The 26,206-nt window shown below is 40.4% G+C and overlaps 1 protein-coding gene across 3 annotated transcripts in view; it reads right to left on the bottom strand.

The window, feature by feature from the left end:
* LOC124156207 (LIM/homeobox protein Awh) overlaps positions 1-26,206 on the bottom strand; it is a 119,581-nt gene that overhangs the window by 10,821 nt on the left and 82,554 nt on the right. For 2 of the 3 annotated variants that reach the window (XR_006864285.1, XM_046530600.1), the window contains exon 3: positions 2,497-2,714. Coding sequence is in view for 2 of the 3 variants with exons in the window: in XM_046530600.1 (XP_046386556.1) it covers positions 2,497-2,714 (218 nt within the window). In the remaining variant the exon portion in view is untranslated. Of the gene's footprint in view, positions 1-2,496; positions 2,715-13,282; positions 13,634-26,206 lie in introns of those variants that run through there. The other variant, XM_046530611.1, reaches the window with a different exon arrangement.

Raw genomic sequence — 26,206 nt, 5'->3', positions numbered from 1 at the left:
GAGGACTTGAGTAGTCACTTTTGATCACTCATAATGTTTCTCATTAAGAGCATGAAAACCGGCCCTCATTGGTTTCATGAATATTTGAAGGTGAGAGCAAAAACGAGAAGTGTGCATACGATAGGCGTGAAGCACTTGATTTATGTAATCGTACAGGATGTAGAATTATGCTAAGTATACACCATACAAGTTTGACTACCGATACAGGAATATTTGAGCGATAATGCCACTGTCTCCCGCCGGCCAGCCGCCCTCAGCGGAGCGGTGCACCGCTCAACTTAAAACCCTCTAGATGTCGGATAGGCAAGTATAGGCAAGATTTTTTTTCTCCAACTTGTTGTACATACTCTTCCTAAGGATTAAGCATAGGAATCTTTGAGGGGCACGGAGGGGCACGAAACTATATTGACACATTTGACTAAAAATAGGCCCAAAAATAGCTAACATTATAAATAATTAAATATAGTTATAATAAATTCTGAAACGAACAAAAAATACCATAATATTGTGAAAAAATATGCAAACTTACCGTATTAAAATTGACAGATGAATCCCATGAAATTAAAATAGTCATTTATTAAGTTGAATTACCCTAAAATCGACTATTTCTACGCCTCGGGCGTTTTAGGCTGAACATGCCCATGTTTGACGGGTTACACAGGTCAACATAATAATCACACAGACCTATCAGGTACAAAATATTATAGGCCATATCCTGCAGAATCCGAATACATAATTCAAAACTTCCTCGTAAAAAGTCGAAAAAATGACTTTTGGCCAGCTTTTTTCGATTTGGGACCACTGTGCGGCGCCTCCTTCCTTGTTCCTTCCCGTCCTTCCCCTTCTGGGTGCAGAGGAAAAAAGGTCGCGCTTACAGTCCCTACCCCTGGAGTGTAACCGTGTAACCTTGCGAGCCCGCCCTGGAGTCTCGTTTCCACTGTTTTGTTTTGCAGTTTTTTCGTAGCAAGATGTAAGTTTGTTTTGGTTATTTATTTATTTCACCACCAAAAACGGCACAAAGACTTTTACATTGGCTGTTTACGTAAATAAATAATAGCTAAAATGAGGTCCAGGGAAGGGATTTTTGAAGCCATGGAGTTAAACAATGACAGGATTCGGTAGAAAAGAGAGCTTTGAGAGATAAAAAGATGGAATCACGGAATGTGAAGCAGAGAGCTATTACGTAAGGGGCGAGGAGGAACATGAACATAGAAAAGAGGGAGAATTTCATTTGTCCTGAGAGAACCGCTAAAGATTATATGCCGAAACATGAGATCAGGTAAGTTACACATATTTTTTTAATTAAAATGGGCCAAATCTTGAAAGAGTGTCAGATGGTCAGCTATCCTCTTTGGCACCCTGGGCATATCCATATTTTAGGATAAGATGACGCTATCCCGTCATATAACGATTCTGGAGAATGAAATTTGAATTTCCATTGATAAAAACAGAGCTCAGAGCAGGGTTGATTTCAAGGATGAAGGGTAAGAGAGGCTACAGCATCCCACCCACATTTGGCCAAAAAAATGGCACTAGATAAAGTGGTTTAGGAATAATTTGACCTCCACAGACATTATTGCCACTGCGTTCTCTGAAGTGATCTTCAACTGTGTTGCATCATGAATACATACCAGAACCTACCATTAATCAAAGTTAATATTAACGGAGCAGTAAAAGTGGCTCCATAGTTGCCAGGAGCAGAGTATAAAAATCCCCATTTGGTTTTCCCATGGACGCCCATAGTAAAATTTATCTTTTTCCCAATCCGTATCGGCCGAAATAATCTTTTGTATTAGCAACGGCTTTTACTTTCCACAATCATTAAAAGCTTAAGAAGTCGGTTACTCTAAGTTAGCTAATGAGATTCAATCACCGTCTTTGTAGTTCTTGATCTTAAATTTTCAGATATAACTTTCAGACATAACAATGAATTCCCCAGGATTCCGCTAATCAGTTTTCAGCAAATTCAAGTCTACTATGTGCAGTAATGGGTACAGAAAAAATTCAAGGTGGGAGGGTGCAAAAGATATCTTGAGTTACCTTTATTTACTTTTATCGAAAAAAATAATCAAGTCATATGCAAAGTTTAAGAAAGTTTTAATTAAAGTAATTATTCACACATAAAAGACAATGCCATCTTATGATATAAAAAAGTTATAATTGTGGTTCTGCAATGTTTGGCAATACGGGCGGCCCCGCAAGGGAGAACGCGCCCCCCGCATTCCCCATATATATTCGCCGCTATGCGGAACTCTAAATTTTATTTGACTGGCTCAAATGTTTATATTTTACGAAGCAGTTCTGAAGTGTAGCCGACATGTATTGCAAACGAATACTCAAAGCAAATTAGTACCCTTATACTGGTAGCTTTCTTGCATATTTTTATGCCTACTCTTTGAGCGGGCTGTTGCGACCCCGAGGGGTGATGAAGCCCCTGTCTAAGTGCCTGCCCTGGACTGGGGTGCACTCCATGAGTGCTGCAGTGGACTCACTCACCGTCCGACGACGTGCTTCCTCCGTCGAGGGTTTCGAGGTAGTGCGCCTTGCAGAGCAGTCGCCCGTCGTGCAGCGCGAACTCCTCGCCCGTGCTCAGCTGCCGCTTGCACGCGTCGCACGCGAAGCACGCCAGGTGGTACACTCGCTCCCGCGCCTTCCGCACCCAGTCCGTGGCGCTGATGCTGCGGCAGCACTTGGAACACTTGGCCCCGAAGCTCCTGCAGAACACAACGTATCATATTACATTATCACAAGCAGCTTCAACCTTTTGGAAAATACTTCATGACCTGGTTTACAAGTAAAATCCGGGAAACTGAATACATTTCCGTAATTTAGGCGAAGTTGGTTTGGAGGTTTTCGTTTCGCGATATTGTCACCGGAGATTCCCAGCCGCCTTGCAAATTTCAAGCAGTTTTTCGCAAATATCTTTCTTATTTTATCATGAACTTATACTTTCACGTACATATTTAGATTAGTGACAAAATTTTGCTCCTAATGAGTGGCGTCTCAACAACGTCTTGTCACCAACAGCTTCTAAAAAAAAGTATTTCTCCATAAGAGCCCAAGTTAAATTATCCAAATCCCCTTTCTCTTTGGATCATTGAAAGTATATCTTTAAAAGAATATGTGACCAAAGTTTAATAAAATTCTTGTTTACCTTCACCGAGGCGCTCTAACCACCATAACTAGGGACATGCAAAAGTCGCAAATGCGATAACGCGAATTTTAACGCGAATTTTGGGGTTTTCCCGCGAATACGCGAATTTCGTGTTAATTGCGATTTAATCCAATTCATGGGCGATTTTAACCAACTCAGACGAGATTGCCACCATTTTTTTCTTCTGCTCATGCTTCTTCCACGAAATTGTTTTTCGAGGCGAGAACGGCGACCCGCGGAAATTCGTCGCGTCGGTGAGCGGCCAATGCAGTGAAAAAATTACGGCTTACATATACGCCTCGAATAAAAATTTCGTGGGAGAAGCATGAGCAGAAGGAAAAAAATGGTGAAAATTGCGTCTGAGTTGGTGAAAATTGCCCATGAATTGGAGAAAATTCATGATTTCCACAAAGAAACACATTGGAGGTTATAAGGCGACTTGTTTGTCAGTAGGATGTCTAAACCGCATTCACATGATGTCTACAAAGTAGCCAAAATGCCATGGGAATCTGATGTTTGACTTCATAAAATTACTGGAGGGTTCAAAATATCCAAGTGCTCACATTCTACAAAGAGTTAACCCTTTCGCTGCTAATGACGAAAATATGCGGCAGGACGTTTCTTGACCCGGGAGACGAAAGGCGAAAATTTTCGTCTGAGATTTTCCTACGCAGGCGAACGAATGCCGAAAATACACGTTTCCTTGCTCTCATCCTTTTATGACATTCGTGGGTTCGCAAAGTCTTAGTTTCGGGAACAAACAGTCCGTAACTGCCGAAATCCGGGAGCATGAACCTAGACCCTCGTCTCATATTTCCCCTCTTTGTGGCAAGGGACCGCAGTCATACAATTGTTCATTCAGTTAGTTTACGAAATGAATATATTCTTCTTTCTCAAAAAATAAAAACTAAGAATTGAATTCTTTGTCTTTTGAGCAACGTTTACAATTTTTAAACGGAATTCTACCATAAATACTAACTTATATCTCGATTTCAGTATAAAATCAACATGGATATTGTTAATGCATTAAATTCGTTAATGCTGACGGTAGAGTTTCATTCAAAATTCTAAAATTCTCAGAATAAAACGAGGAATTCAATTGTAAGTCTGCAATTTACGTGCAAGCAACAATCATCCATATTATAGCTAATTCATATAAACAATGCATGAGATGACGGCGAGTCAATGCCGCTGGTAGGGTTATAACCGCGAAAGGAGGGAGACCAACTACCCTCGGAGCCCAAGACAATGCGAAATCCCCACTAGGAAGGATCAAAAGAGGTTGGTGCTGAGAGACCATTCTCTCCGCAAGACCATTCTCAACAAATGTCCAACATGAATGCTCCATACAGAGGGGACCGAAGAGTCTTTTGGGGCGCAGTCCTGCATTCATGTTAAGGAGAGAACTCCACTGTTTTGAAAGGGTTAAGAATGCTAATGAGCCTCGAGAATATTCATAAGATTACTTTTTTTGATAAAACCACTTATTACATCTGCATAACATGACAACCTCTAAAGCAGCTGCTGTAAAGTCAATACGTATGCAGATGGCTGAAAAGGCATCAACCAAACTTAGTTCTCTTATGGTAGAAGACCTAAGCAGAAAAATAGGTATTTGAAAAGATCTCAGTTTTTGATCCCCAAGAAGTTCCGTCCACAGACATGAACCCTGACTTAAAGACAAAAAATTCATGGGCTGGAATCAAAAGAGACAGAGACGTTGATGTTGGGGTTGGGAGAATTACAGAAATTACTACAAAAGCAAAATTCACGGGGTTCAGTGGATATAATTAAAACAATCCAGGAGCTCAAATGTCTGAGACATCGTTTGCATCTAAGTGCCTTTAAGCAATTTGGATTCCCTCTGCAAATGTGGACTCAGAAAGATTTTTTCCCTGCTATAGCACTGTGTTAACAGATAAGATAACAAATCTAAAAGAACACTACTTGATCACAATAGCAATATTTCATTTGAAATTACAGACATTCACAAGTAATTTCTCTTCTATCTAAGCTATGCTAGCAAAGGATGAAATATTTAAAATAGGTGAATTCAGTCAAAACTCTATGTATATTACTGCTTAAATTATTCCTAATAAACATTATCGTGGAAAAGAAGCATCCTAAACTCAATCTACAAAATATGGCATTAACATGTCGTAGTCAATTGCCATAGCGTTAAAAACGAACATTAATTTCAGGACTCAGGTATGGTCATAGGATCAGAGAACTGGCTAACAGAGGATATAAGCGATAGCAAAGTTTTCCTCCAGGATATAAAATCTACTGATGCGATTGACGCAACAAGACAGCTGGAGGAGTTTTTCTCGCAGTTAAATCAAATTTACATTGCACCGCCTACGAAGTGACTGACAATAAAATAGAAAATATTAAAGTTAAATGTTGAAGTTATAATAATGGTGACTCTATATGAAGTTAAAACATTTATTTCTAAACATTCATTCATGGAGAGGGGAATAAACAGGGGAATTGGCAGTGGTTTTATCTCCGGGTTCTTTCGACTAATTACTGTCTAATCTCCGTTGAGTAAAATTCCTTCTCATGGTAACAACAATTCACACTAAATAACCAGACACACTCGTAGTTGAATACATTGTCATAACCCCATAGTAAAATTAATAATTGTACTTCGATCGATATTCGTAGTTTTCAAATTTAACAGCATCTTCTTAAAGTTAAAGACCATTTATAATGATATAGAATGTATTTCCAGCCACAGTGGCGCAGCGAGGGGGGGAGGTTTGGGGGATAAAACCCCCCCAGAGCTGAGAGAAACTTTTAAGTTTAATCCATATTACTTAATTTAATAAATACAATTATATATGAGTGTAAGGATAAATAATATATCCCTAAGAAAGCCATAAAACTCACCATTTTGAACCATTTATCTGAAAAATTTTCTAGGGAGGGTCCCCGTACCTTCCGCTTATCCTGGCGGGTATACCACACACCTCAGGTCTAGTTGCGCCTAAAATCCCCCCTAGCCTTAATTCCTAGCAGCGCCCCTGTCCAGGCATGTCATTAGAATTACCCAGGACCCCCCGTAACCTAGGTTGGGGGGTCCAGAGTCCCCGTTAACTGGGGGTGTTGACTCCCAAGTTCAACCATCCCCCCAAAACATATTCCTAGTTACGTCACTGCAATTTACACTTGATAGAATGGTAATTTTGTTCGGACCCCTAAACTGCTGGGAGGTTACCACCCACTTGTCCCTATCCTGGATCCACCATTGCACCTAAATACATCACAGCAAAATCACGGGTGAGCGTGATTAATAAATTTGAAAGAATGGGTGACATCTATTTCGTTTGTAAGTGTATAATTATTACTGTTATTTCATCATCATTTTAATACATCTACACACTACTACGCATGTCACCTCAGTAGCCATGTGGCGGGGGTTGTTAGAAAACCAGCAGTTTACATGTAAAAAAAGAAATGCTCCAACGAATTTACTTACGCATAGAATATATTTAAGTCCTGTATCGTGCGGAGAAAAAACAAATTCCCATACCCTTTGGCAAAATATTTCTCATAATTTATCGTTTCTGTCGGACATGGAAATGTAGTGGGGTTTAATAGGATTTTCTCCGTGTCGCTCTTAAAGGTATCAATTCTCAATTGCTGGAGCAATCTAAGCCTTGCGCGCAGCCTCCGAGTCACCTGCGGCTCCCAACCTAATTCGTGTGTTTCGTTCATCTGTGCAACACTTTCTGTACGCCCGTAGCAGGTTTTTGACGAATCCCGGGGCTTCCCTATGCATTTAATTAAGTCTTTCTGCACCGGATCCCATTTTCTTGCTGCATATTTAAGGCGTGACCGGAAGAGTGCGAAATAGCACCTCTCTCTCACTTTCTCTACCGAAAAATTTCCCACTATAGTACGCTTGACGAATCCTGCTGTCTTCAGGACTCTGCCACAAATATTTCTAACGTGTGTCCCCCACCATAGGTTTGAAGTTATCGTAACTCCTAGCAAGAGCGCACCCAGGATCATAACTAGGGGGAGGGGGGCAAGTCATGGTCAAGGGAGGGGCAAGCCATGGTCTAGGGGAGTGTACGCCAAGTTGTGACATTTTAGCATAGAAAAGGTGAATCAAACCAATATTTCAGGAAAATTATAACAGCGCTTCATTAGTTTATGAGATTATTTCCTTGAAAAAATTGTTTTATTTTAGCTAAATTTCTTCTACTAATACATATGATTTTTCATGGGTTTAAAGAAATTTTGTTGAATACTTTCGTTTCAATTCAGTGCTGATTTTGCTTAAAGACTTTTGCGATTTTTGCTTCTGGGGGGCATCTGCCTCCCCTGCCCTTCGCTGGGTACGACTCCTAGATACTTCATCCATCGCCTTTATGTTTACACTATATACATGGGAATAGTTGACAACTTCCGCAAGCGATGTATCGCCAAGCATTTGCTCAGATTAAGCACGAGTCGCCACTCTTGGCTCCACGCATGACGGTTTTTAAAATCCGATGATAGAATTTCAAAGTCAGGGTGATCACTACTTTTGCGATAGATGACAGCGTCGTCCGCAAATTAACATATTTAATTGCTAATTCGGGAGCAGAGGTCATTAATGTATACAAGGAACAAAAGGGGGCCCATTGCCCCTCCTTGTGGAACATCTGATGTCACTTTAAGGGCATCGGAGCCAGTTCCGTGAAGAACTACTTCTTGCTCAAAATCACTCATAAAGTCGCGTATTCGGTTTACCACTGTTTCGTTAAATTGCATGAGTGTAGTTAGTGGTAAGGTAAAGTAGTAAAGTTTGTTGTGAGGTATTTAGTTCAGATAAGTTTATTTGCTGACATTATGAAATATCAGTGTACAGAAAACGGAATGTCAAAGGATACGTCATTACGATACGATACTTCGGAAAGTGGCCACCTCAGCGGATGTATCGCGGGCAGTCGCAACAAAGGAAACAATTTTGGGGGAGGGATTGAAGCCCCCCCCCCCCCACATGCCTCGTGGAAGAAAATGTCGTGAGCAATTTTGTTCCCAGACATTTCACCCAAGGAAGCATTTCATGGTGAATCGCCTTATGAACACCCTCATCCAATTTCAGTTTTAACTATGAACTCAAAATTTTAAAGCAAATAGCTCAAAAAATGTAATAATTAGGTCTCCATTGGCGATATCATTTTAACTAATAGGATTGAGCAACTATATCTTAAACGAACGACGTATCTGCCACTTCTTGAGATACGGCAAAAATTAAAGTGGTGTACACTACCATAAACTGGTGACCAAAGATATTCCATCTCACGAACCATTCCTAATGGCCGTTTTACACGGGGCACGGAATTGCGCAGGTTAGAGCTGCATTAATTTCTAAAATGGCGAGGACTTGCGCGAATGCATGAACGAAATTAGGGCAGGGGCTATTTTGCCATCTCACGTCCACGCATTCTCGCTGGTCTTCTTGCAATTCACCGTAAGTTCGTAAATGGTTAGGGCTCACCATTACTCGGGATCTCTCGTGAGAGAAAACAAATAAACAAAGTATGCGGAAGAGCCAATCGTAAACTGGAATTTGTGAAGAAAATTCTCGATAAATGCCTTAGAATGGTGAGAGAGACAAAGCTACCTGACTCTAGCAAGGCCTCAACTTGGATATTGCTGCAAGCGCGTGGGACACTCATCAAGGACTGATAGCTGAAATCAACACGGTATAGCGTACGGCGGTCAGATATGCGATGAGTTGTTACGATAAAAAGTGCAGAGCTTACAATATATATTAGGTGAGTTAGGATGGAAATATTTACAGGAGGGTATAGCAAAGTAAAGGCTAAATTTACCAAGTAAATTAGAGGAAGAGTGTTTCCTGGACGACGTGAAAAATATCCTTCATTTACCGTCGTATTATGGTAGAGGTGATCACGAGAGGAAACTAAGAAAATAGACTGATATACAAAGAGATTTAAAATGCCATTCTTTCCTTGTTCTATTGAGGGTAGCAACCGTGTCTCGATCAATTCAGCATATGGCGTCACTCGCTAGCGTGACTCATGGAATGTTTTTCTTTTTCCATTTTTCTATCCTTTTGGTCGCCCCCGGCTAAACACCCTAGAGGTAGCTCGCAGGGTACTAGGTAGACGTAGATATACAACGTCTCAACGGATTTGAATATAATATCGGACGACGGTATTGTGACCGAAACTATAGATGTAGAATTTTATAATAAACCACTGGAAAACACAAAGTTGTGTCCTCATTTTTATGAGGCTAACTAAGACCGTCCCCTCTCTTGAGCATTGTGAGAAACCATTAATGAAACGAAAGTGGTTCACCCGCGGCTCATGTTGTCACCTTTTCTCCGTTATTACGGGAATTTACGGTTTCCATGCCTTACTCGGTATGTACCCCGAATAACGATAATCTGGGGTGAGCTCTAGCTTAACGTATTCACACTATCCGCTACATTCGTGGATAGCCCGACAAAGTGAACCCCTATTCCACGAGAAACGTTGGCAAAGACATACGTCGAAAAACTTGGGGGAAGAACTTCGTGGTTGGGTCCATCGTATGTCGTGTATGCATGGTGATGTATTTAATTGAATGTTAGTGAAACGAAAACTATAAGGTTAAAAATTCCCCTGCATCGCAAATATTGATATTTTAATTTAAAGTGGTTCGGTGGCATGCTTCATGAAATTTAAATCCACCCAAAAACAGGGTGTCCGAGGATGGGAAAGTGGTCGCCAAAGCGAATGCGTAGCGGACCGATTATGCGTCGCCGAAGACCCCATCGTAGTATTTCATAATAGTAGGTCTATCACGCTCTCAAAATCTACACACAAAAAAACGGTGAAGGCGATAAATAACTGCCACTCAAGTATAGTACGGCCTCATTTAAATATCTTGTCGTCGTAACTAACGTAATTATAGCTTTGGACTTACTGAACTCCTCAAATGTCTTCCCATTTTGTTTGAAATTGTATTTCTGTTATGATTAGCGGAAAGTGCGAACTGAACTGTAAATTCCAAATGGGTCACTCCAAACCACGAACACTCGGAATACTGAAACTGAAAATATTTTACTTAGACTTTAGATTTTTAGACACGGACACAGAGGCAAAGGTTAATTAAATAGTCTTTCAATGTTCGCAGGTCCGATGGCGGCAACGAAATCGGGCAATTAAAAACGCGCTGAGAAAAAACTAATTCCCATTTGAAAATGTTTATTAACATGATAGCTCGTTTAACAAGCAAACCCAACTGTAGTTGGGGTGGGGTGTGTGCGATACCGACAAGGCCTCTAAATCGGTACTTACAATCGTAAATAGTCGTTCTCTAAAACTGCAAACGCTCAGAAATTTGCTGCTATCATCACAAAAAGTCAAAATTAGAGAATAAATTCATCGAAAGGGTGTAAATAATTGGAAAATGAAAAATTAATCTTAAAATGGTAATAGCCAGTGTCAGCTGATGGATCCTTAGTAGGTATTAGCGTCCAATTCGCGATCAAAAACATTATTGATTCGAAAGATCATTAGAAGGTAAATGTCATCAGAAAAAGATTTCATGCGTGTAAAGTAAAGGATGGTCTGCATGGTATTATAGGTCAACGGAAACGAACAAATACGCGACGAACAACCTGTACACATCAGTTCATGAACCACGCCATTACGGATTCAGAAATACTTGCGTTTAAATACCAGAAAGTAACGGATACTGTGCGCGTGGAGAAAACTTGATTGAAAGCTGGTATGATATTTACGGATCCCCGATCGTTTCATTTCACTAGCAGTTAGTGTAACAACCTTTCGACTTATGACGAACTTGAGGGAAAGATACGGTACGCTTCCTCAGAGTAAGGATGGGGGAGAGTGCGCTTTGGCTACTGCGCATGTAGTCAAGATCCCGCACTTACATCCCACAGTTCCCGCACTTCTTCCCACAAGAAGAGTAAGGATTCCCGCACTTCTTCCCACGAGCACGTGGTAACCATGTTGACCACAGAATCTGCTACTGCGCAGCCTGAAAGCGCCCTCTACCCCAATCCTTACTCTGAGTACGCTTCAAGATAACTAGTTCGAACTAATATAGATCCCTTTACGCATCAATTAGAGGGTGTTAAAATATCGAAAGATAAGTTTCAATATTTCAGGGTTTGATTTATTCCTCGAGAGGCTACAAGTAAACAATAATAACTTTCGATTTCGGGCAAAGCGTATTGCTCACTCTAAAATAATTTTTCAAACGTTTTTCAAATTAAAAGAATGTATCATTGAAAAGTGAACTAGGCTACTATATGGCGTTAAAATGTGATGGAAAAAACAGGCTTAAATACCATCCTTTGTGAATATTTAGTATACGCTGTTTTGCTGTGAATTCTATGGTTAGATGTATGGTTTTTAGGAGACCTCAAGAGTTTCGTTTACTGACGTTAGTGTATCTGCCTTTCCGACCTATACCCACTAACCCCAACCCCAGTGAACCTATTGGAGCACTCCCCCGCAAGAGAGTGCATAACAACGACCCAATTCTGCCCCAGCGTGTGAGAACCGGGGACTCAGTTAGCCAGGCCTCGCCATTGTCTGTGTGGGACGGGGTTCTGAGTTCGATGCCCTGACCTGCCTTAAGAGTGCAAAAGGCGTGCAATGGTCAGGGATGTGTGCTTTTTGGGGCCCTCAGCCAGGCCGAACCACTGGTCGGTGGCTACTGAGGGGGTCTTTGTGTACCAGCCGAAGGCTTCTCCACTTCCGATCTCCAGATCGGAAAGCTACTCTCTCCAGGCCGGAACAGCGAGCCTTGTTTCCCCGGGCGAGGAGACTCCTTCCGAAAGTGGGTGCGAGTGATTGGCTGCCGTGGGTTAGACCCAATCGGACCTCTCAATCGTTCCAAATCCCTGTCCCGATCACGTCCGTTGAATCTTCAATTGCTTCTGCGTTGAATGACGCGTCGGTGTCCTGTCCGGAACGTGAGGAAAATAAAGGAATTCGCGGCTTTATATAGTCGACAGGAGGCGCCGCTTTGATTTGATTGGTCCTCAGATCAATCTATCGTTTAGCATCGTCCAATGACGGAGGTCCAATTTCAAATTGATTTACTGGCCTATATCCATTGAACGCTTCCAAAAAGGTTGACGTTCCAGAATATTCTCAATACTGCGGGACATGAAACGGAACATGAAATGTTTCTAAGTGAATACCGTTGCATACATAATTGTAGCGTATTTGAAATTTTTAAGGAATGCAGTGCATATTCATTCTTGCCTTCGCTAGGCAAGGTCATTAAGTGAAGGAAGCGACTACCTGGACCATTCCTTGCCGAGAAACAACTACGTAGAGGGCGAAAAAGAAATGTTCAAAGCCTTCGTAGAGGCAAAACCAACTTTCCATGAAGGAGGCCGGCGCGAATGGGTTAAGTTCACGGATCAAGTGGTCCTGCGCCGGAACCCATATTCTCTCTACATATTCATGGTGTGGCTGTACTTTCCACTACGTGATTTGCAAAATTCTATCTCTCAAATTCACCCTGCTTATCAGTAGTTTAGGATGATGTATCGATACTACATCCGGGGGATAAAATCAATTTAAGGTAAGCTTTAGAAATATAAAAAAATGGTCACCTCATTATATATTGTACTTAAATATGTACGAATGTCAATATGTATATAACTATGTCAGAGTATCAGTGCATACGTCGCGGCTATGCCCTCCCGAATGATTCATTTAACTGAATTAGCATTCAGTCAACGACAATCAATCTCTTCATCATTTTCCCCATTTCGGGGAGGAGGTAGGCCCCCTCCCTCACTCCTTCAGCACGCATAATATATTTATGATCGATTTATATTGGCACACACTACAACGATGTAAAGTACCTATCGTCCGTCCAGAGAGGAAGTTAGGCCGACTCTTGCGCGAACAGTAGTGAGATATGGAAAATGCACGGCGTTATCGTTCAGAAAAATATTAGAACGGATGAATTCAATTTACCATATACGCATCGCGTAAAGAAATCGAAATGTACTCACAATCAATGTTATTCATTAGGCCAATTTTAATGGTATTCTTATTTTAAAAAACTGCTTATATCCGGTTGGAAATTAGTTTTAAATGCGATTATTGTCATTACTTGTAGAGTTACCTTTGAAGTGGAGCCATTTTTCCTCACTCGATGGGCATGAAGCCATATTCTATTATTCGTGGGCCGCAGAGTAGGTTGTTCCTTTTCTATGACTCTCACGGCACCAATAATCACGTAATTACACTATTCTCCCGATGTGATTCCACACACACAATCGCACGCACACACATTCAACACAATGACCTGAGATTATTTCCAACTGCTCATAGAGAAATATGCTAATTCATGGAGCACAACGAACGATTCGCGTGCATTACGAGCACAATTCACTATCCTCGTGCTACAGAATATTGGAAGCGGGCAATAAAGCTTCACTTGCCGGAAAAAGCACACCACTCCCAAGTATCAAAATTCAACACTCTCCTCACCTGGCCACCGAGCAACTGAGCTAACTCCCATTTCATAGCGCTGATTCAAAAATTTATCCACCCTCACCTTTGAACTGCGTCACGCCGATGAGCAAAGACACGACCTCTCCCCTGACATGAGTTAACAGTAACTCCATCTTTAACACGATAAAATCGCTTTGTCTTGTTTCGACACTCTTCTGCGTTGACCGATTTAGATTTCAGCACATAACGCCAATTCAAGGCACATGGACTGTACTTCAATGATACTTGAATGCCTAATTATACATTTGAAAAGGGTGGGAGTAGATTTTCGGGAAAGGAAGTGGTGGAGGGTTTAGGTGAAATGGAAATGAGGGAAGTGATTCGTGATGACGAAAAGTGACGATGTGTATTAGGTAGGGTAATATGCACGAGGGTTGAATGGAATGGGAACAGAACATCCCCTTAAAGTAGATGGATTTGAAAACGTCGTGCATAGTCTGAAGGCTCGCTCAAACTATCCATATTTTTGTCCCGGCCGTGGCTTTACTCTACGTGCAATAGTTAAATTAGACCATTTAATTTTTTCGCTTCCCAAGTTGAAAAATTTGCGAAGGCATCACGTACTTATGTTCCGCGTCATAATTGCATTCTATTCTCACTGTTCACTCGCCAACCGTAGCTAACCATGAACAGCACAATTCCACAACTCCGAACGTATCGAGATATAATGGGACGGATACAGATCAGAAGTTAAGCACAAGATTTTTTATTGGCACTGCCAATTCACGTACGTGAAATATGTACTGCGTTTCCTGGGTATTTACATTTTCGTTTCCGTTACTAGGAGTGATTCGTTTCCCACATTAATGGTGAGATCGGAGAAATTAACGTTTGCGCATTAATTTCAATTTTTAAGGCAATTTATGAATCACATAACTGTAGGAAACTAAAAGAAAATTATTTAAAATCAGGAAACGATTAACAGTAAAGATAAAAGCAGAGGAAATTTTGAAAAAAAAAGCGTATGGAATCGCAAGCAACGTCAACAATCACCCAATGAGCTTCTTCACGCTGGCGAGGGCAGAGATGGCTTACAAGATGTGGGGCATCTTGGCCTCATGGGCAATGTATGCATGGTTGTCCAATGGCTGTATTTCTTATCACACGCAGACACGGTGCCATCAACTGTTACTGCTAGCATCGAGCGTTGAAGTCTCCAGTTGTACCCACACGAAGTATCAGGGGAGATAGATCTTAATACAGTGCGATGAAAACTTTGGTAGCCCTTTGCGCAGAACGCCAGCGAGTGGAAAGTGGATGTGGTTGGGGAACTTGGGAGGAGTGAAGAAGCGCTTCAGATTGAGTCAAGCATAGACCTTGAATGAAGTCAAGTACCAAGAAAAAATTCAAGCAATTTCAACCCACACCCCCGTGTATCGGTATATCTCCAAAATAGACGCAACCACGCAAAAAAGACGTCCGCGACGGGACCACCAAATTTTAAAGGAACTGTAACTAAAGTTTCACTCGTAGAAATCTCCAAAAGTCATTATCCTCAAGAACATGGCTACGCATTGTGAAAGTTAACTGCCATGGCTTAGGCTTTGAATTATTAAACGAGCTTGTTCACTGCTATTAAGTAGAAAACTGACAGCTGCCAATCTACGAGTAAATCCCAATAGGAATCCTCACGACCTTATCAGCGTCTGATGACACAAGCTATAAAAATTACGAGGAATATAAATTGACGTATTTTTATAAATATTTACGAAAACGTCGATTTACAGATCATTGGTATATTTATAAAACCGTATTTTATCATTTATTTATTTACCTTTCTATTAGCTTTATTTATAAGCTAATTTACAACGTTAAGAAGAAGGTAATAGGATTAAAATCACAAAGGTGATTGCAATTAGAATAGGGACCATCTTAATGGTAACAATCCTTCCTTAATCTTTGCAAGAATTAAAGGAATCATAATATAACACGGAAAACGCATGATATAGTCGTTTTTATTTCTTGTCGGGATAAATACCATACCTATGAAACAGAAAGTACTTTGTGCTCCTACGTTAAACTATGTATTATATTTTTCGATAGTCTCCACGATGATATGAATACTCTATGAATCCTAATAATTGACTAAAAATTCGTGTGTATGGCTTATAACCCTATATTGACAACCAAATATGTAGATAAAAGGCAATTGTGAAGTTGTTGCCACTAAAGTGAAGACGGTTGAATTTTCAAGCACTATAGTAATAAAAGAATACTTCGTGAATGCTCGCGGCATCTTCACCACTGCGTCACGCGCAAGCCTGCTTTACCATGTTGACACGGCTATGATATAGCTGACAACGTCACTGTTGGAGAGACAACGAACTATTACTCATTCTCCGTCGACAGCGGACGTTATTGAGTACATGTTACTAAATGCACGCCATAAATATTTAAAAATATATGACCAACATTCTGGCGGATTTTATTTTGTTAACTTTCCTAGTACCTGATCACATTTCTAATACTCTAAGTGTGCAGGAAGTTGCTGTGCAGTTAATAGTTTTCATACTTAAGTCGTTGAGACGAATGACCGACATAAATTAGAATCACTAGGAGACGCCATTTCAGGCCAGGCCACACGAAACTTACGGCCGGCCATACATATGGCCTCGTTTTACGGAAAGGACCTGCAAATACAAATATTTTTCTATGGATCTAAACATTTAATAAATGCCATCTACCCATATATATATCGTAACATGTTGATATTATGGTGAATGATATTCCGCATCTCTACTAGATTGCTCTCCAGTGGAAAATTAGGGACGATTCCCCTGGCGACTGTCAGAAATATACTAGACTCGAGTCTGAAATTATTGTTATAATACCCTGGTCCTCCATCGGAGTCAACTTATGTAAACTTAACAAAAATGCGTACAAGGTAAGACCGGCTTAAACCTTAGAATAAAATTCATTTAATGCAAACTAGAGCTCAGAAGATCAGCAACAAAAAAATGAGGCCAACATTAAAACCCACAACTTTAGTAGAAGCATAATATAGAGGAATGTTAATAGTTTACAGCATATTAATAGTTTTATGAAAATATTGACACTTTTCCTTTTTGAGAATGGGATATAATTAAAAAATGGTCGCGGGCAGTCAATTAGACCAATAAAGTGTCAGGTGACCTGGACTTGTACCATTTCAATCTTGTTCGCATGCGCAGAAGTTGACTCTCGCTCTTGTTCTTATGAGGTTAAAGCAGTTTGAAAATGTTTATTTAAAATATTTTTCAAGCTTATATGTAGTATGAATTTTCAAACTTATATGTCTAAATATAAGCTCGAAATTTTAAGAAATATCAAGCTTATATGTATGCTACAATATATGACAAGAAATTCTGATCTATTAATTATTCGTAAGAGTTATTTTTTAAACCATTAATTCACAGTTTTGGAATGAAGTGTTTGTTTGGAAATGTGTAGTCACGGCGACAAGTCCTTAGAGGCCAAACAATATTTCCACGTGACCACGGCCATCGAAGCGCTTGAATGGGACGGCCTTTAATACGAATGATATGAATACGTATGCGAAGGCAGTCCCATCACGTTTCCCAGAGCCTTTACAACCGCATCTTGCCACGGATTAAGCGAGTGAAGGTGGCATGTGGATGAAGGAGGCAGAATATGTCATATTTCCACGGAGCGACGGGCCCAAGGCTCTTTCTGTCTGTCGCCGAGGTCAGGTGTCACTGTCGGCCTTTGTGCGCAACAGTGACAAATGAAAAGGGGAAATATGCCGATATAAGGAGGAGATGTGCAGAGTCATCTAGGGACGGCTGTGGGAAGCTCCGGAGATGGACGGACGGGGCGAGCGAAGGTGTAGAGTGCGATGGCGACCGAGCGCGGGATACGTGTCGCTTTTGTTTGTTTGTTGTTCTTCTCCGTGGGCATTGCGGGCCGATGTTTCTCTTGGGACGAGGGCTGTCTGCGTTCCAATCCGGTGGGAGGCCCGATCGACAAAGCATTTGGTTCACCCTCCCACCCAGCTTCCAACTCAAATGGACCAGCAAGCGTGTCTCCAGCGGAAATAGACGCGTCTGCATGTCTCTGCCGCAGCAATAGTTGAAGTAGTAGCACGACACGGTAGTTTTCTTGGGTCGAAAGCGCCTGCATTGAAGTTAACCTGGTTTCGAGTAACTTTATGACGAAGGACTCCATCAGCCACGCTGCCAGAAATTAGTTGCGGGGGCGCTTGGGTGATATGCGGATTCATCAAGTCAGATATTTATTTCGTTCGCATAGAGATGAAAGTTAAACTATATTTATCTTTACAGCACTAATTTTGAGTTATTACCTATTTCAGTGAGCATGTAGTCGTAGTTTGATCATTACCTACTCATCTCGTTAAGAGCTGAGAATAGATTCGTTCAATAAACAGAAAAGTACAATTTATTGAAAAGTTATATATTTATCATTTTTTTTAACTCTCCGCGTCTCCACTAGATTGCTCTCCAGTGGAAAATTAGGGACGATTCCCCTGGAAAAAGTAAAAAATATACAGAAAATATTCAGCCTTCTCTTTTATTATTTGAATTCTTCACGAAGACTCGAATCAGCAACTGTTGTTAAAACATCTAGGTTCTCTATCGGGGTCAACTTACGTAAGCTTAATAAAAACGTCTCCGAGGTAATGTCGCCATCGTTGGTTACAGGCTGTCATGAAATTTATTTATATCGATAAATGGAGTGTCAGAGGATATGTGCCCTTTGGCTTAGTGGTCTCCTCAGCAGATGTATCGCGGGTAGTAGCTATTAGGGAGAAATATTTAGGTGTGGGGTGAAGCTCCCAAACCCCCACCCTTCACTGACTCTCGAACAATGCATTTTTATATAGTTTGGTCATCCCGCCCAAATTTGACCAGGAGAGTGTTTTCCCGCTTGGGTCACCCATTTCGACCAAATTAGGCAAATGTTCTTCACTGCTTTAGAAAATGATTACCTATGACTTTTATTAACGCATGTAACCAACGGCTTACAATTACAATTTTGTAAAACTTAAAATTTACGCAAAAAAAGTCCTCGCATAAAACATCATATCGGCTACATTTTTCGTTTGATGATTCCGCAAGGTAAAAAAGTATTTACGGGGCTAAAGACCTCCTGAAGCCCAGTAGCGGATGCAGAAAAAACTCAAGGGGGGCGCAAAATATTTCTTGAGTTGTCTTTACTTTTGTCGTAATAAAAAATGACAGTCACAGGCAAAGTATAAGAACATTAAAAAAAGTGATTATATGCATGTAAAAGACAATGCCATCTTATGACCTAAAAAAGTTACAATTGTGGTCTTGGAGTGTTCGGCAATACGGGAGGACCCGAAAGGGGGGGGCGCCACCAGCCACCACCCCCATCTGTATCTGCAACTGCAGTGAAGCCCCCCCTCCTTTGGCTACGCGTTTGGATCTTATATCATGTTACAACTTACCAATAATGGAGGAGTCATCGCTGAGTCGAAAAAAGAGTATCGATTTTCCAATAGTAACCATAGTACCGGAGTTATTTACGCGGAGATGACCGCTACATGTCTCCTCCGTTGGAGATAGTTCGTCAATCGTCATTTAAGATCGTTGCCTTACGTGATCAAAGGAACTCAAAATCAAGTTAATATGATTGCTGGCGCTTTCGACAACGCCTTCAGGGAATATATACAAGGTACACATAGGCTACAGCGCTTGGGGCCAATATTGAATTGGAAAAAATCACAGGGGTAACCAAGTGACGAAAGATTGACGCCTCAAGCCTTGCGCCGTTTTCAAAGTCATGTTGTGATTACAAAGGCGTAGATTTTTATCACTCAACGGACTTTAATTGTACTTTAATACAGAACCCTGCCGATTTATCGACAGTATAAGGTACTTCATTGTCAAATGAGCATTTTACGCGACGATTTACATTATTTCGATCCTCAATTCGTTTCATCTCGTTTTTGCAATGAAAATAACTTATTTCAATGCTTCGATACCTTGTTTAAATTCGGTTGCAGTTGAAATAATCGATCTTAACATACTATCGCTGAGTTTTGGAGCAACGTGAATGTTTCAAAGGAACAAAAATTCTATAGTGAAGCAAAATTTAATTCAGTAAATAATAAAACAACAAGCAACATCGGTACAACCAGGTGTGAGGCGATATGTTGTGGAAAATATTGATGACACTGATGATACTGATACTGATGATTTAAATGTAATACGTAAAGGATATTCTATGCGTCCAATTTAGTGTTTTCACGTACAACTAGATTCGACGAAGTCATGCGTCATCTTCGGGTACTTCTCGGTGATTATAGACTCTTGTGGATACGTAGATTTAGATAATTATTAAAGTATTCTCCCGATTTTGGTAGGTTTCCATGGAGTATTTAAGAAGTATTTTGACTGTCTCCCCTACTTCCGTAGACTTCCCTCTCCGGTAAGGTGGTTTTCTATTACTTTTTTAATGCCTAAATCGAAAGAGTATTACTCCTGGAGTACATATTTCACGCTTTTAGATTTTTAAATGAAGATATCTATTTTTCGCGATTAAATGAAAAGTGAAAATTTTCAAGCGCGCGAAAACGCGACGGCTAAGTATGAATGATGGGAAAAGCCCGTGTGACGTCTGGCACCTGCTATGTGAGGCCACCTGGGTGCGAGGCTATGAACGCCGCTGCGATGCAGGCTGCTTGCTGCCGAGCAGGGCGGTAGCGTAGAGTACCCTGCTAGCAGATAGCGCTTGGCTTAAATAAGGATTATTAATGCCCTATCAAACGAAGGAAACTTTCCGACCTTTGCCAATTTTAATGGGTGATTATTAATACATGTTTCCCTGAGCTCTGTGCCTCATGCATGCATTGGTAATCTCAGACGATGTAAAACTCCTATTTACTCGTATAGAATCTAGGTCCCTGAGACATCACGTGGAGTGGAATCGCATGGGCGCCAATATGGCCTTTTTCAATTGAGATTAAAATTGATCATTAACATTCCTTTAAACTAGGATTTGTAAAACGAAATACTTTGTATATTATGAATACAATAACGGTGGGTAACGAATCGCAATTATTGTCTTTCGTTTTCTTTGATGAAGGAAACTACCCTATTCACAATAAGGCCTACTCCCTCTCATTCTATCTAAAAATCCTATTCTCTTCCTATCTCTCCCTGGTGTACCCAACATACTACCCTCCAACACTGATTTCAACATCCCATCCCTGCTAAGAACTCGCTCCATCCATACCTTCTGTCTCCTCAGTATCTCATCTAGTAGCTGTCTCTTATCACCCACCATGTCCAGCACTTCCTCTTTCCTCCTCCTCTCCGTCCACTTCACCTTCTTCATTCTCCTCCAGACCCTCATCTCGAACGACCTCAGTCTCCTCTCATCCTCTTTCCTTAGTGTCGATGTTTCCGCATTCGAAAGCACTACACCCCAGATCAGACTTTTAATAGCCTTTTCTAGAAAGAATACCCGATAGTTATATGCCGAATAAGAAGGCTTAAAAGAAACACTTTGGATATGAAATATATAATCTCTATGGTTTGTTTTAGGAGATCTTGTTGAACTACGAAATTACGTAATCCGCCGCTAAATTTCTGTGGAATGTTTTCTGTTGAACGTAAGGAATTCTACGTAAAGCGTCGTCATTTCCGTAGAACGAGTAGCTGTTTTAAGGAAACTCTAAGGTGAAACTTGGCTTATGTTCCGTACAGATCGGTAGAAATAATTTCTGCATAATAAATTAATTCCCTCCATGACTGTTTCCGTTCAATCCGACCCGTAGAACAATGACATTCGCAGTTCATTCCTTAGAATTCCAACAGAACACGACGTCACATTTCGTGAAAAAATTATGCACGTCCTCGCTGACTGTATCCGTAACGAAGGACTTAAGGAAAAGATAAGGAATGGTTTCGCGTCTCATTCGACTTAGAATGTAGGTGCTTATGAATAGGAACGTCTTGCAACAGGTTAAAAACTTCTCCTTAACGAATGGTAATTGTGGTGAATATAAATGCAGGAGTGATACGGCGTGACTGTAATAATGGTAAATATACATTTCTCGGCTGTTCCGATGAATTCTCCTGTTCACATCCCTCAGGTCTGCGCAGGGCCGCAGACAAGGGGTGGTCAGGTCGGGCGCCTAAACGACCTAAACGTCTCTACCAGACAGTGAAAATTTTCGCTTGACCTGGGTGTCTTGGAGTTGAATTATTTTTCTAACAATTCGCCTTAAAAGTTTAATTTTATGTAGCGCCCCTTGTCTAGATATTCCCTTCTCTAAGTATTAAGAATAGGTGCATATTTATAAGTTTAGTCCTTTATGTCTTCCGTGTCAAAGGGCAGTGGCAGCCAGCCAGGGAGTGATTGACCAACCCCCTGAGCAGCGGCGGTCTATGTGCTATCTTATCTAACTGTCAGGAGATTATTCGAGTATTAGACGCTATACCGGACGACAAGCGGAGGCATGATGGTGAAGGCATTGCTAACGGCATTGGGATTAAATCAGTATTGATTTCACTGGAATTTAGATTTTTCTTAGTTATGTGCAAAAATCTCTTAGGACTGTTACATCCAGCCGATCAAATTTTAAAAGCCCCTAAGTTTAGTATACAGGATGAATTGGAATTTATAAAAACAGTTACTACAAAAATTGAAGCAATGAGAAATGACTCAGGTTAGAGCACAGTTCCCTAATGATTGAGGCAAAACATATAAAGCCTGAGACTGATGGCAATGGAAGGGATCCTGATAGAACGACTGCGCCGGAGACTGGAAGAAGCAGAGGTAAACGATTTGCTAAAATCATGAAGGATTTTATTGTTACAGTTAAGCTAATATCTGACAAGCAGGTTGAAAATGATGATTATCCAATGAAAAAAGAAATAATGAAGTTTTGGATATGATTTTATCAGAGCTGAAAGCACGGTTTGAAGATAAACAAGAACTTATCCAAGCAATAACTACCGTTGAAGGCTTTGACTGAACAAAGCTACTACCCATCTTGAAATCGGGTAATTTTAGTAAACTAAAACATACATATTTTTTATGTGATTATTATGGATGTTTGTGGGTAATGTAAGTAATGCTGAAAAAATACAATCAAATGAGTGTAACCGCTATGAATATGAAAACTATTACACTAGTATGACTATATTTCAGGAAATTGAAATTTATATTTGATACCTGGGGAGGCTTAAACGATGACACTATTTTTGTATATAATTATCAACCGCTTATAGCTGCTGATATGAAATTGCCGGTGAGATTTCGCGCTATCAACCTCCAAAAAATAAAAAAATGGTTTACTAGCCAATTACATTTGAATCTATAAAAATTAAATGATTTTACTTATCACTGTATGTTCAACATAACACATAATAGTGATCCGTTTTAACATTTTTATTCAAAGATTTCGAGTTAGTTAAAATATTTATCGTATAATCAATATTAAAGTGTTAATAATTATTGAAACATAATAAATGCTTCTTATTACAGCGAATATTTGGATTTATATAGCTCGGCATACATTACATGGTTTTCAAATATCACACTACCAACGGTCGAAGACCTAGCAGTTGTGAAACCCTTTCTTTAAACTTTTTATTCAAGAAACTGCAAAGTTTTCTGAAGCTGAAAAAGCATCAGTCTCCAGTTCTATTCATGCCATTACCAAGTGGAAAAATGAAAAGGCTAACCCGTTTCTGAACAGGGAGGTACAATCTCCCAGCCGGATTAGAGACTTATGGCTTCAGCACTGCAACGTGTTAATCCAAATTTTCCTCATTAACTGCTATTAATCGGAAACAGAGATGAGCAATGCACCTTAAACGAATGCAAAATTTTATTTATTTGCCATACGAACATAACAGAACAAAAAAAGTGAATATTGGAAAAATACTTGTTAGTTTGGATGAGTAAAAAGATAGGAAACTTCAGTTGTTTTTAAGTTTTCTTGCCTAAAATATTTTACCAATGTTTTTATTCTAAAAATTAGTTTTACTTTTCACTTTTATAATTTTTGTGTTGTGTGTTTCAAAATAAACAACTTGAGCTGCAAGTTTTTTTTTACCATTGTATTCATTATATTCCCCCGTAACGTATACTCGTTGCCTGACCAGATAACCTGTCAGTCTCTCTCTCTCTGGCGAATAATCCTGGCTAAGGCCCTGGGTCTACCAACGGATACGCAAGTGAAACTCGACCAGCCGTGACGTTTTGCCGACGCAGTCTCTCAGAAGTTCTCCACAGTCTTTGGGGAGAGACGACCCTGCACTGCAAAATTCGTGGCACATTATAAAGGCCGTTTTACACGGGGCACGGAATTGCGCAGGTTAGAGCTGCATTAATTTCTAAAATGGCGTGGAATTGCGCGAATGCATGAACGAAATTAGAACAGGGGCTATTTTGCCATCTCGCATACACGCATTCTCGCATATGTTCCAGCAATTCACCGCTGTACACGACGCAATTTTGATTGGGCCTTCGCAAGTACGTCAGATTGCGCATTTCCATGTACTGTGTAAAACGGCCTTAATGAAGGTTGGTGAATATAATGAGTGATGTAGCAGTGGAAGAGGATTTTATGGTAAAGCATGCTCATTCTTAAGGCCGTTTTACACTGGGCACGTCATTGCGTAATCTGACGTATGTGCGAAGGCGCAATCAAAATTGCGTCGCGTAAAGCGGTGAAATGCTAGAACACATGCGAGAATGCGTGGATGCGAGACACCCCTGCTCTAATTCCGAGCTCGCATTATCGCGATTTTCACATATTTTTTCGATAGTTGTCGCAGTGGTAACCAAGAATATGATGAGGATTATTCAGAATATTCTCGTGAAATTAGCAAAAATGCCCCTAATTTCTAATTATAAATAAGTTTGTGAAAATGGCAAGTTGTGTGAGAATAAATGTCTGATTATCAATGTGAAATATTTGGTTTGCTAACTTTGAGTGATTTGCCGATGGTGTCTTGAAGAATGCCTCGTGATACTCCAGCGGTAGATAAGTAAACGCAAGTACATATCATTAGAATTACGTTTATCGCACATTGATGTACATGTGTTACATTAAGTATTGAACTATAGTAAGGTTTGCGACGCAGGAACTTTCTTGTTCTGTGATACCGGTTCAATGAGTGAATGATTTGTTGATTCATCTCAAGTGCATGCCCCCTTACATTTCAGAGAGATACGAGAATCAACATGTACGTATATGTAACAATATTCTAGAGGATTTCATGAATTTGATAACGTGAAACTTTTTTTAATTTTCGATTATGATTTCCGTCTTATTGCGATTAGTGCGCATCACGGAAGAGTATGAAGTCTAGGTAGTGGCAAAAGCAATCTATGTGTGGGATCATCGTCTCCATTTCACTGTTCTGCCTTATTAACTGTACGCATATTATCGTCTGCTTAAGTTTCAGGATACTCGCATTTGTGTCAATTCCATGGTCTTTGTATACCATGGTCACTGCATTTACACGAAACAGGCCAAAAACTGTTGACGAACAGGTCAACAATTTTGCGCACTGAATTTCGTTTGTTTTTTGTTTTAACAAATGACTCGCTACTCGCGCACTCAACAGACGACAAAATTTCGTGAATGAATGCTTGAAAGCGAGTACCGTGTAAAGTGGTAACGCATTCGTCTGCGCAATAATTATTGCGCACAAGATTGAGAAATGAATGCTGTGTTAACCTGCACACTGACGTATATACGAAGGCGCATTTAAAATTGCGTCGTGTATAGCGGTGAATTCTCGCAATTTCAACAAATTATTCAGTGCTAACCTGCGCAGTGACGCGCCCCGTGTAAAACGATGCGCCTTTACATGCACGATAGGGAAGATGACACAGACTGCCATATTTTTAACGCATTTAATTGAAGGAGGAGAAGGATTTGCGCTTTGATTAATATTTTACATCGATTGCGTCTATCGATTGCAGAGTACGTGGCCATTGTCACTTTTCTTTGCACATTTTCAAGTTTCTATGAAAGTAAATCGCAAAATATACGCAAAAATACGATATTAAACCTGAAGCAGCACTTACGTCAGCCTTTAGTAAGCGGTTAAGATAGGTTTAATTAAGCTCCGCATGCGTAGTTAATGACTTATTATTTTTTAACATTAAACTATTATAGTTTCTGGTCTGACTGCGTATTTTTGTCCTGAGTGCCGGCTTGGGCTGAGTCCGGCGAACGAGCGCGTTTCTGATCAAGGCTAAGATGAGTGCTGCATGCCTATCAGCGTGGAATCATCCCATGCCACGCACCCTGGTGGTGGCTTGAAGAGTAACAGGTAGACGTAGACGCAAGGATGCCGATTTTCAAAAAATATTGGGGGGGCTCAAACCGGGGATCTTGCCCCGGGAAATTTTATAAGTAGTGAGTTGTAATTTTTTTAAGCAGTTTAGAAGAGTCATATGATCAACATTAGAACCCTGATAACTCAAATCTCGATGAGTGGACACTCCGGGGAAAATTGACAAGCCTGACACATTTTTTTCCTCACACCCATAAGGAATTTTTGAGGGGGCTCGGGCTTCC

The sequence above is a fragment of the Ischnura elegans genome, chromosome 1 (assembly GCF_921293095.1).
Source record: "Ischnura elegans chromosome 1, ioIscEleg1.1, whole genome shotgun sequence".
NCBI lineage: Eukaryota > Metazoa > Arthropoda > Insecta > Odonata > Coenagrionidae > Ischnura > Ischnura elegans.
The sequence above is the reverse complement of the archived record's forward strand: the minus strand, read 5'-3'. Positions and strand labels throughout refer to the sequence as shown.